At 34.1% G+C, this 12,569-nt stretch overlaps 1 protein-coding gene across 1 annotated transcript in view; it reads right to left on the bottom strand.

Moving 5' to 3' along the window:
• The window catches only part of LOC145267281 (zwei Ig domain protein zig-8-like), a 750,978-nt gene that overhangs the window by 473,684 nt on the left and 264,725 nt on the right, over positions 1 to 12,569 (bottom strand). Inside the window, exon 3 of the mRNA XM_080123290.1 lies at positions 1,801 to 2,011. Coding sequence (XP_079979416.1) covers positions 1,801 to 2,011 — 211 coding nt within the window. The remainder of the gene's footprint in view (positions 1 to 1,800; positions 2,012 to 12,569) is intronic.

The raw sequence follows: 12,569 nt of genomic DNA, 5'->3' as shown, positions 1-12,569 counted from the left end.
CATTTTAAAATAAACTGTTTTTTTTGTTGTTGTTAATGAGTGTACTTTATTAATTATTTTTGATTGCATGGGGCCTCACCGTCGGATATAGTTATAGGTCATATCTAGGACCGATAGTTTTTGGATATATTGTATTGAGTTTAAAGATTTTTGTAAAATGTGATACAAAATTTTGTGTAGAATGAGATTGAAGATTTTTTGTAGAATATAATTGCAAATTCGTCTTATTTGGATTCTTTGAAGATCTATTCTAATCTTAAGTGTTACTTTTACAACTGAACTCGGGAATTTTTCCAATAGAACACGTTCCTTATAATTTCGATGCAATCTCCGACGATGATTGGAGATCTTTATTTAAAATATGATTAGAGGTTCATTGTTAAATGCGATTGGAGATTTTCACTCTGGAAAGTGGTTAGAGAATATTGTAGAATTTAATTAGAAGATTTATTGTGGAATGTGACTAATAGTTTGTAGAATAAAACTTCTTGATTAACTTAATTTGATTACGTATTTTTTGCAATACTTGATCGGGGAGGTTTAAGTAGATTAATGATTAATGATACTCATCGCTAATTACGAATATCATTAATCATATTCTACTTAAACATCACCGGTCAAGTATTGCAAAAAATATTTAATCAAATGTATACCGTGATTAGATATTTCTTGTGGGATAATATGTAATTTTATGTAGATTGTAATTAGATATTTTTTGTAGAATGATATGTAATTTTATTACATTATTTTATTGGTATTTTATTATGATTAGATATTGCTTGTGGGAGGGTATGTAAACTGTGATATATGTAATTTTATGTAAAATGCGATGAAATATTTCTAGTGGGATAGTATGTGATTTTATGTAAAATGTGGTTAGATATCTTTGTGGATGTGATTGAACATGGTTTTTGTAGAGCTTGATTGGAAAATTTTGTAAAATCGATTCTAGATTTTGTGAGATTGTGATTGAATATTTATTATTCTTATTTCGAAAGTGATCGGGTTTCCTTTATAAAATGTGATAAGAAAACTTCATCGAGAATATGATTGAAAATATTTTTCTAGAATGTGATTACAGATTCGCCTTCTGAACGTGGTTGGGTATTTTTGTTTTTGCTAGAATGGGATTGCAGAGTATTGCACAATTACATTATAATAGTCCTTATCTCTAAATTCCACTTCATTGTAAACGTCCCTATTCAGCTTCATATGTAAAACTCATCATAAAAAAATGTAAAGTTTATATGTAAAACTCATCATATATCTGATAAGCATTTCATAATATTTTCCAACAACGGAATGGCGTTTTATACAAAGTATGAGATTTAAACTTCATGCTAATTGAATTTTGCATCACACTCTACAAATATTCATATATATATATATATATATATATATATATATATATATATATATATATATATATATACATATATATATATATATATGAATATATATATGTATATATATATATATATATATATATATATTCATCCATAGTTTTGAGCCCTTCAGGGGCATAGGCCATCCATAACTTTGTAGATGCTTTTGTAGCGAGGAGTTCTTTTTTGCGGGGTGAGGGTGCTGGCCCCAAGCCCAACCTTCCCAGAAGGTACATATAGCGCCTACCGTTCCCAACGGTCACCCATCTGGTACTGGCCAAGCTCAACGTTGTTTAAATTCGGTGATCTGGCGAGAACTGGTCTGTCGACGTGATTGTGCTGTACCCCCCCACACACAATGGAATCTTAGTTTGCACCAGAGTTGAAAATAGAAGTAAAAAAAAAAATAACTTACCAATAACCAAAAGGTAGACATATTTGATAATAGTTTCTCTGGAGCTAACCTGACATTCATACACGCCGTTGTGTTTGCACTGGACATTCATGATTTGGAGATTCCATTCGTGTGCATCAGGTACACGATGTACCCGATAGTTATTATCATCAACAAATACTTCATCCGATACTGTAATCGGATTGGGATCTGACGCCTTGCGCCACACCACCTGAAAAAGAAAAAAAAAACATATATATATAAATAAATAATGAGTGAATGACAAAAGTCTATATTTCAAATTTCATGATATTGACCATCTTATAATTTATTCCTTTACTTCACTTGACATTCATAATTCTTTGACAGTGTCTGTTTCGTAGTACAGAATGATTCACTTAATTATTATATCAATCAGTGAATCTATTTTGCCCTAAACCCCCCCCCCCAAATAGCAACAATCAATCCACCAAAACATAATAAAATGCGTTAGGACATGATTAAAAAATCCAAAAATAGGAAAAGAAGCTGCAAATACCTTATAGTTTTCTTACATTACGCCATTAAACTTATATATATATATATATATATATATATATATATATATATATATATATATATATAAATTTGTTTATATACAAAATAAAAGGAGATATACGTTGTTTTTCAGCCTTCCAAATGTATTCATTTATATCCCTAATTATTATTTTCAATTAATGTGCCATGCTTCAAATGCAGGTAATATTTCATTAATTCATTTTGCGCGACTGACACGATACCCTGCTGATTAATGTTTGTGTTTTGTGGTAGAATGCAAAAATTTATATATACGCAATATGTTTCACGAACGTTTTCGATTTTGCGTTGAATCATCAGTAGGGATAAAGGTAAATGAATATATAAGTTGGAGAAAATAAATAAAATTAAAAGATCGCTACGAAATAGACGCTTTGATTTAGTAAGACACCGGGAGAAATTTTAATCCTGTAATAGAAAAATAAATGTAAAGAAAATATATAAACAATTTAAATTCTGCGATGGCTGAATCAAAAAAAAATTATAACGCTAAGCATTTTAAAATCTTATTACTGGTTTAATAAGTAATATTATTTATTGTATGTGATTGTACTTTTATCGAAACAGTAGTTTTGTTTTTGTAACCAACGTAATTTTGTTTACTTAAAATTAATTAAAATAGTATATATAAGATCTAGTGTAAATGTAATTTTTAGCGATTCTGTGATATTTTAATTGTTACGCTCCTGAGCGAGTTACCTGCCCTTTGTTTATATTCAAGTCACCCTATTTGGGTCGTAGTTTTTATTATTAATTTATTTAGCATTTGAATGTTTTAATAAAATATCTAATGATAATTTTAAGTGCATAACGGTTATCCATGGACAGGTGCGCCCAGCATGCTCAGACTTTTAACAGGGTTCGAACTCGTCTCAGCGCGATAGGTAACCTGATACCCTACCACCAGACCACGGTACCTCGTCAACTTTTGTTTTTGCACGATTTTTATCGCTTTTAAATGTGAATGTAAATGTCTATTGTTTATTTTTCATTAGCGATTCTGTAGTATTTTTATTCTTACACTCTCTAAGCATTTTAAGGGAGTTACCTGCCCTTCGTTTACATCCAAGTCTCACCTATTAAGGGCGTATTTTTTGTTAATATTTTTTTTTATTATTAAACATTTGAATATTTTATATTTTAACTCCCTCAAAACGCTCAGAGAGTGTAACAATAAAAAAAATGTGGCAACAATAGTTCATGCCTGACCAAATGATGACTCTGTGGAGATACCGGATATTGGCAGATGTAAGTAGTTTTCTATCACCTTCCTTTTCCAGTTTATTTAAGAATTGATTACAGTCCTTTGTGATTTCTAAGTGACTTGGTTCAGTAATGCTAACCGATTGCCAACTCTTTGATTCGTTATTCCAAAAGCATCCTATTAAGAGATTATCAATTGTCTCTAGAAAGATAATAAGATCAGTAGAAATGGTAATGAGCATATTCCGTCTGCATAACACACATTCTATAATCTATATATTAATACTATAGCGCGTGTGTTATTTTCTGTGCCATGCTTACGCCCGGGTCGTTTAATTCTCACGTACTTCCATTTCTTGTCATAAATCATTTTATCAAGAATTCTTCATAAGTTTTGGTTTCGGTTTCGATTACAGCTGAAAGAACTCAAGTTATATATATATATACATATATTTTTTTCATAAGTTTTTATTTCGGTTTCGATTCAAGCTAATGCACCCAAGTCATATAGATATTTTTTTTTATTTTTGAAATCGCAACTTTATAATTTATAAAAATCGATAGAACATTAAGTCTGTAATAATATATACGAAATCTGCGAGAATTAAAATATGGTTAAGCGTACTTTTTGACCGGGCTTTGCCGGGTATTCGTGCTAGCTTAAATAAATACTTTTGCAGTTGTAACAATAAAAAAAAACTACAATAATATCAGAGCGTCTCCATTTATGCTGAACATCTCCAGAATGCCAACATCAATATATTACATATGAATGAGTCCCCTGTGGAATTTTCACAGGTCCCGTTTGTATCTATATGAATAAAACAGTAGATGTATGATTGTGTCTTTATGTGTGTAAATATATAATCGATAACCTCGTAAACTATTGATCACATAACCATGCATAAACAGGAAATAATAAACATACTCGAAGAATAATTTGTAAGGAGTAAAATGTTTGGATGAAGGAATAACGCTCCAGAAGTCGGCAAGTTGCAATGCAAAATATTTATTTCAACTTGCGGACACATTTGTATTCATTTGTGCATGTGTAAAAATAAACCATAGATAAAGGTGATTTAATTTGAAAACTTTATCTATCTATCTATCTATCTATCTATCTATCTATCTATCTATCTATCTGTTGGGTTAGCTCAAATCCTGGTGAAAAGTAATAAACGGTGCAGTTTTAGACTTTAACATATGTAAATTTGAGTTCTGCACCATGTAAAAAAAGAATTGACTAAATCCATCATTTAACCCCCCTCCAATGTAGCCACAAAATTCCCCAAGACCTTAACATATTTAAATTTAAGTTCAGAACTATGCAAACCTGCTAAACAGACATACACAGAAAAATTTGGACAAATATGGTAAAATAATCCCCCAAGATGGAGTGTTTTTATTAGCCCTAAAAGAGCCCCTGGGACACACCCAAGAGTTATCGGGAAGTATAGACAAACAAAATTATATAGAAATAAGTTAGCTACAACTTTTCAGAAGGTTTTATAAAAATCCAAGGCATCAATTTTTTTTAATAAGCACAAAAGTGTAAATTTGAACTATTTTAACCCGAAAAAGGCACCCCCTAGGTAACCCTAGCTGACAGAAGAATAGGCCCTAGACAACCGGACTTTTCCTCGAAAATCAGTTCTGTTACTTTTTTTACTCCTATCCTCTTCAATGTTTGTGCAAAATTCCAAGGCGTAGTTATTGAGAAAAGTGCGGACAGACGAACGGATAAACGGATAGGGGTGAATTAACAGGTTCACCCTCTTTTTGTCGGGGGGACCAAAAAAACTTTTGAAATCAGTACTATATATTAGGTGCAATATACTACTCAATAGGGAATTAGCTTTGTAATAATAAATACGAAACCTGCACGAATTAAAATATATTTAAGCGTATTTTACGACTAGCAAGGCTTGGCGCCTCCCACTGCTTGTCATTAAGAAAGCTTTGTTTTATTTGCACACATGATGTTATATTGTTATATTGTTATATCAATTGACGGGTGTTTTGACAGCTGTGCATTGTAGCATTCTTTTCCCAACTCTCATCATTATCCTTTTCTCGTGTCGTCTTGATTGTCTCCCGTTTAGAATTATGAAGTACTTGTGTTCGTCGCGATGTAATTTTCTTATTGTCGAACAAGTAGAGTTTGATGATATCACAAAGTATTGCCTCGTTGTCTCCACAATGTGGAGATGAGGTTTAAATTCTCATTATCTGGCAAACGTCTTATTGTAAACATTACGATTGTTATTTCAATCGCGAGTGTACAGACATCATTACTTATATGCGTGTTGTTCAATTTGTTCGAAAATAAATATAAACTATGTATTAGGTCGGTTCAAAAGTGTTTGCCCCTTTGTAGAAGGAACATTTTAAACAATTTCAATTTATTTCATGCAGGTAGTTATCATTCAGATTCACCACCACGTTTTTTCTTTTAGATCAGTGCTTTCCAACCAGGGTTCCGCGGAACCTTGGAGTGCCGCCTGTACAGTCCAGGAGTTCCGCAATTTCTCAAATCGAACAAAGAACAAATAAACAGAATGTTAAGTCCAATTTTGAGCATCTATTTTAGTAATAGATGAATATTTAAAAAAATATTGTTTAAATATACTAAAATTTTACACAATTAAACTTTGACAAAATGAATTTGTCTTGCCATTATTAGTTTTGCGTTTATATATTCTTAATATACAGTCACAAGAGTATTTTCTTTTCATTTTTTTTTCAATCCTTTTTTTGTTTTGGCATATTGCAACTAAATTATTGCATAGGGGTTCCATGAGCCAGTGGAATGTTTCTATACGATTCCGCTCGAACAAAAAGGTTAAAAAACACTGTTTTAGATCATTAATATTTTTCTGCAATATTCGCACTAATTTTGGCCTGAAAAATGAGATTTAATCAACAGAAAAGGAGTAATCTTCCATCATGATAATACTTTTTCTCACACAGCACTGGTGATCAAAGATCTGGGATTTTTTGTGTGTTGTCTTTCGGCGGTCAGAGCCCTCCCAGGTCACTGCGGCAAGCGGCCTCCAGTTGGGACGGTATACGCGGCGTCGAATCAATAGACCGCTGCACCGTTTCGCTGTACCTCTTTACACAGACAAGCATGTGGCGTAAGCTATTGGATTCACTGCCTCTCATAGCGGTATAACCGGGGATCTGAGGTTCGTCTGGTACAGACTTCAGCCAGTTATCCAGCGCCGACTTGAACGATTCTGTTTTGCAGTTCGTGATCTCTCTGATGTTACGTGGTAGGCAATTGAAGAGCGTAGGACCCCGGGAATTTAAACTCGATTCCCTGAGCCGTCGGATCCAGTTGTCCCTGGATGATTTACTTTGGAAGCTTTCCCTCCATTTACTATTTTGATCAACACATAAATTATAGACTTTTCTTAATGTCTGATTGACATACATTTGCCCTAAAAAGACAGCATAACCTCATAGAAAAGACAACATGATTCCATTTCCGTATGATAAAAACCGGTTGTCTTTATTGTTGCAGACCATCTATTACTTGGCTAATTCTGTATAAATCCCAAAAGCGATAAAATATTTTATCATGTCTAAAAGTGACACAATGTTCAACGAGCGAGATCGGAGATGCGCCACTGTACAACTCATGCTTTCTTGCGATCCAGGTTATGAAACATGATTATTGCCAGCGCCATCAAAATGCACATCCCGACGTTTATAAGCTCAACGCATTAGACGACACTTAGGAGGGGGGGCTGAGGCTGAAAGCCCAAGGTCGATGAAACCGCCAGGAAAACCCTGACCAAAGAGTTCATCGAAAAGGTTAAGGCAATCATTGATGGAACTCCCCAGCGGCCTATTCTCCTGTCCTAGCTGCTTCAGATTATCACTTATTTAGAAGATTATAAAACGATTTAAATTGGCTTTGGATAACATGACAAGATGAGATTTAACATGAAATTAAATACGTATTTTACAACAAAACCTTAAGAATTTTACATAGCATTACGTAGCATTTATAACATCTATGACAGATGGAATCAAGTTATAGAGAACAAAAGTCATTATTGTTATGAACAAAAAATTTGAAAACCACACAACTTTTAATTTTCAAGACGAAATTTAAAATTGGCAAAAACTTTATGCACCGTGGTTTATAAAACGTGCGGGGGTGAGATCCGGTAAGTGTAAATTTCGTTCAAAATCATAACTTCTATTCATGTAACAATCTAAAAATATGCCCACATAATATTGAACGGAAATAAAGCAGAACCGTTGAGTTTTTTTTTTTAATTGAAACTTGACGGACATTTATAAATAGATTCAAGTTTGTATTATTCGGATTCTTCGGATCACTGTTCTCATTTCGAGTGTTATTTTCACAACGTTTCGGTTGATATAATCTCCGACCTTCTTCAGGTTTATCTTGACGAACTCTGGAATCTTTCTTTCGATCTCGGAAAGCTAACGAAATTTCGAACGGAACGCTTTATTTTATCCACGGAGGTATCATGTTCTCGTTCCGTCAATCATGACCGGATAGAAGTTTTTAGTAATTCGCAACTGTTTTTAGAGCATCGCTCGCACTGGAGATAGAACGCTCTAATTTCAAAATTTAATTACGAATTAGCTTTTACCAAGTAATTTATCGGTGGGGGAGATACTCAAAATTCAGTCATAAGGTGCATAAGACTTTTACCCGATCATTGCTGGTGAAATGAGAACATGCTACCCCCGTGAACTAAATAAAAGGTTCCGTTTGAAGATCCATGCAGATTCCTAGTTCGACAGAAAGATTCCCGAGTTCGATAAAATACACATAAAAAAAGGCCGAAGGTTACTGTTGTAGTAATTTTTCTAATGCACTCACCTCCAAAAGACAGAAAGTCTGTTTTGTTTGCTATCAATACACAGGGGCTGGGAGAGGAAGAAAAAGAAGAAGAAGAAGAAGAAGAAGAAGAAGAAGAAGAAGCGGTAGGCGTGGTTGGTTCCGGGATTAACCGCGAGAATTCCCGAGATTTGAGAGGAATAAAAGACCGAACTCAGACGGATAGGCGACTGTGCTTTTGCTTTTGTTTTACACAGGAATTACCACTTACCAAGGCCCGGAGGCCACTCCAGGATAAGGGTTAATGGGTATACATTAGTCACTGTGATTATTGCGTAGTAAACATAAGTAGTTGGACTTTTGTAAATTGGATTATTAGGGTGACGGTTCATCAAGAACTTGTTTACGTTGGACTTGCTTAAGCAGAGAAAACGGTGAGAGGATAGGAAAGTCCCTCCTTGAAGGAAGTTCCGGCTGAAAGTGAGAAAGAAAATGAGGCTGAAGGACCCAACGGTTTTCAGTTACATCGACGGAAACATTTTGAAAATAACATCAAAGATGAGAACAGTAGGCAAATAGTATGAATAATCAATCCTCATCTAAAAAAAAAACAGATTCCAGTTTACTAATACAAAAATATAGTTGAGATGCAGGAAAGAATTGTGTTATTAAATCATTCACCCGTGACATTTCTTGGATTCCGTATCAGAAATGCATAGTTGAACGAAAACTTAATGTCCTTTCGATACACTGCTTATGCCTTGTATTGCTATGATTCGATACTTCAAAAGACGACATCAGTTTGAAACAACGCTACAATACTAAAGTAATTGGTACAGATCAATTTGGCAACTTTTTATCATTATTCTGCGGGGAAATTTATTGACTTAGTTTTATAGGTAAATCCCAAGTTAGCAATATAGTTCCACGTCCAACAATATTACTTTTACGGCTACAACGTTTGGAAATACAGGGTGAGTCACGGGAAACGGATATTTTTTAGAACGCTCCTTGCACTCCTTGAGTTTGGGATAGGGAGTGATGAAGGTAGTCTTTAAACTTGCATAAGGGGCTGTTTAGTTTTTTGTTATTTATTAAAAACATCCGTTTCCTATGATCACCGTTTATAAACATCTACATAGATGAAATATTTTAGGACGACACTAAACTTCATCGAGTGGCGAGAATCAAATTTGAGAATTTTGAAAAGTTTAGACTGGCAGTGTTTGACTAGGTCTCAAAAATATGTCGCAAGAAAGGATTCATATACATAACTTTCGTGCTGATAATAAAAGCCCGACTTGGCATAAAAAATAAACTTACAGTAGAACCCCGGAATACGGTGTCTCTAGAACACGTTTGTTTCAGGTTATGATGTAGAATACGATGTTTTTCGGACCCCTGGTTACGGTGTTTATCCCCCTCACGGTGTTATTTATAATGCTATTTCTTATACACATGTGTATTATATACTATACTGTTACTAATTTTTAATGCCGTATCCCGAGGTCCTACCGTATATCAAGATGACCGGATTCGCAATTATAAAAATCTAAATGGGTTGATATGTCATTTATAAAAATAAATGTATTACATTATTAAACAGGTTTACATCTATCTGCGTGTGTGAGTTTTGATATGCGTAACTTTTAGTCCATTGATATCATTAAATCGTTATTTTATAATTTAACTCGCGTGTAGTCTCGATGTTGTCCAGGGTTTAATGAGGATTAACAAATGTTCCATCCTCTCCTACTTTTATTGTCATTGAAATCAGTAAAATCGCCCATTTTTTAATCAAATCGATTAATTGCCTGCTCTAGTAAGGGACCGTCCCCAACTGTAATGTACCAGCAGGAAACTTCATGTCTCTTTGCAGTGACTTAGCCCACAGTACATTGTAGTCTAAATGCACTGTAGAGAATCTACTGTTAATTTTATACACTTATTTGTAAATAATAGCTCGCTTAAAGTTCAAAATGCAAACGCCAGTTATTATGCGCTAAACAGTATACGCTCATTTGGAACGCGCCCCTATCTTATCAAAGAACCAACTTTCGATTTTTTGAAATTGTTTTTACATAATCACTTGAATTAAAGTCAAACGTTCAAAAGTCAAGCATCATAGTTCACTTGTGATCCTAAAAGAAATATTAATTTCCACATCGCTCTTGTCGTATAAAATAACCAACAGTTGATTTTTAAGGCTATGCCTTTCTGTTTGTACGGTTATAAAAATTGCACTTGCGATGTTAGGTTGTGTAAAAGTGCTAACTTTCGTCAAAATCGGACTTCCTTCTTAAATTTTTCGATTATCGATTTTCGCTACTTATCGGACGCATTCCGATACAAAATCTACGTAAGGACACTCCCAGATGCATCACGTACCTTTCGTGTAAAATTAAAATGGAACTCATACACGCACGCACATAAAGACAAAGTTCATTTTATATATCAGTCGAGATATATAGCAAGGGCTGATATCCTCTCCATGTTCACCCCACCTTCGTCAAAGGCACCTACGCTATATAGATCATGTACACTGCATGGACAATGGGCGAATCCCAAAAGACATTCTCTATGGTAAACTTACTACTGACAAAAGAAAAATTGATCGACATCATCTCCGCTATGCCGACGTATGCAAACGTGACATGAAAGCATATTGGCCCTACCAGCTGGGAGCCCAAAGTTCGAGCATCTGAAAACAAACGGTAACCAAAGGCCTGACCACTGGGAAAAGGTCCATCTCAGAAAGAGCAGGGACCAAAAGGTTATTCAGGAAAGCCAGTCAACAACATCCAATAGACCACCAACACAACGCACAGACCTTCACCTGCGATGTCTGCAACCAACAATGTAGATTGAAAATAGGCTCATTCAGTCACAGAAGACGGTATTCAACAACAACCTCTACAAGCGCAAACCCATAGTTTTCTAGACTGACGGATGGCAACAAGAGACAGAGATAGTAATTGGATATTATGTTTCTGAATTTTTCTGATAAGGATTTTGTATAATCAAGATTATTAATACTACTGTTATTATCATGAGTGTTATTCGCACAGCAGATCAAGAACATAAATAATAAGCGCCCCGTAAAACTCACAGAGGGTCTACTTTGTATCATGCTTGTTTACTAGTAAAATCGAAAAATAGTGTTACATAGCATGATCCGGGCTATACCAAGTAAATAAAGCAGTTAATAACGAAACGATTTCTCTGGTCAATTTTTTTTATTCTGATTGCATGTATTTACTAATATATAAACTGTTTCCCAATCGATTAGTCAGGAAAAGCAAATTTGCTCACCGCGTTTGTATCGAATTTAGTAGTGGACATTTTTCTCTTTCTAATATTTACATAAATGCATTAGATTTCTCTCATTAATCAAATTGGTAAACGTTGTGCACTAAAACGATTTCTTTCGTATTTTATACGCTCTTTTAATTGGCTGATATTTACAAATATCTTCCCACTATCACTCCCAGACTAGTCTACCTCTCCATATATATGTATAACTTTACGCTAGTCGTATATTTAATGCATTTCTTAAGTGAGAAACATTCTCTCTATTAACATACCTCCCTCTCTTTCATATACACACACACATGTATATTAGGTTTACAAGATCCTTGCGAAAGTTTTAATTTTGATCTCAAATGATGTATTTTTAAGTAAGTTTCCGTTATAATATTTTATACTCTATACATTATTTCAAAGAGCATTTTCCGCTCCACCAAAACCTTTAAATTACAATCTTTTTAAAAACAGTTATGTCTTCTCTTCAGAATGTTGATTACAAAACGGAAAAAAAGCAAATTCGACAATTTTCTTATTTCAATTCAAGCTAAGCAGAAAAGCTGCTGAAGCAGTTCGCGATATCAACGAAGCTCTTGGCCCAGGAACCACTACTGAATACATAACACAATGGTGGTTTAAGAAATTTCGTGGCAGCGACGATAGTCTTGAAGATGATAAGCGTAGTGGTCGGCAATTGGATGCTGACACCGACAAGTTAAGAGTCTTAATAATAAATATTAAATCTGCATGAATTAAAACAGTATTGCATCTGGGCAACGCCTAGCGGCCTGCTAGTATGTATGTATATATATATATATATATATATATATATATATATATATATATATATATATATATATATATATATACTAGAAGGCCGCTA

The sequence above is a fragment of the Euprymna scolopes genome, chromosome 4 (genome assembly GCF_053919585.1).
Source record: "Euprymna scolopes isolate OS-2025 chromosome 4, ASM5391958v1, whole genome shotgun sequence".
NCBI classification, from domain to species: Eukaryota; Metazoa; Mollusca; class Cephalopoda; order Sepiida; family Sepiolidae; genus Euprymna; species Euprymna scolopes.
Note: the sequence above shows the minus strand (reverse complement) of the source record. Positions and strands in the feature narration are given on the sequence as shown.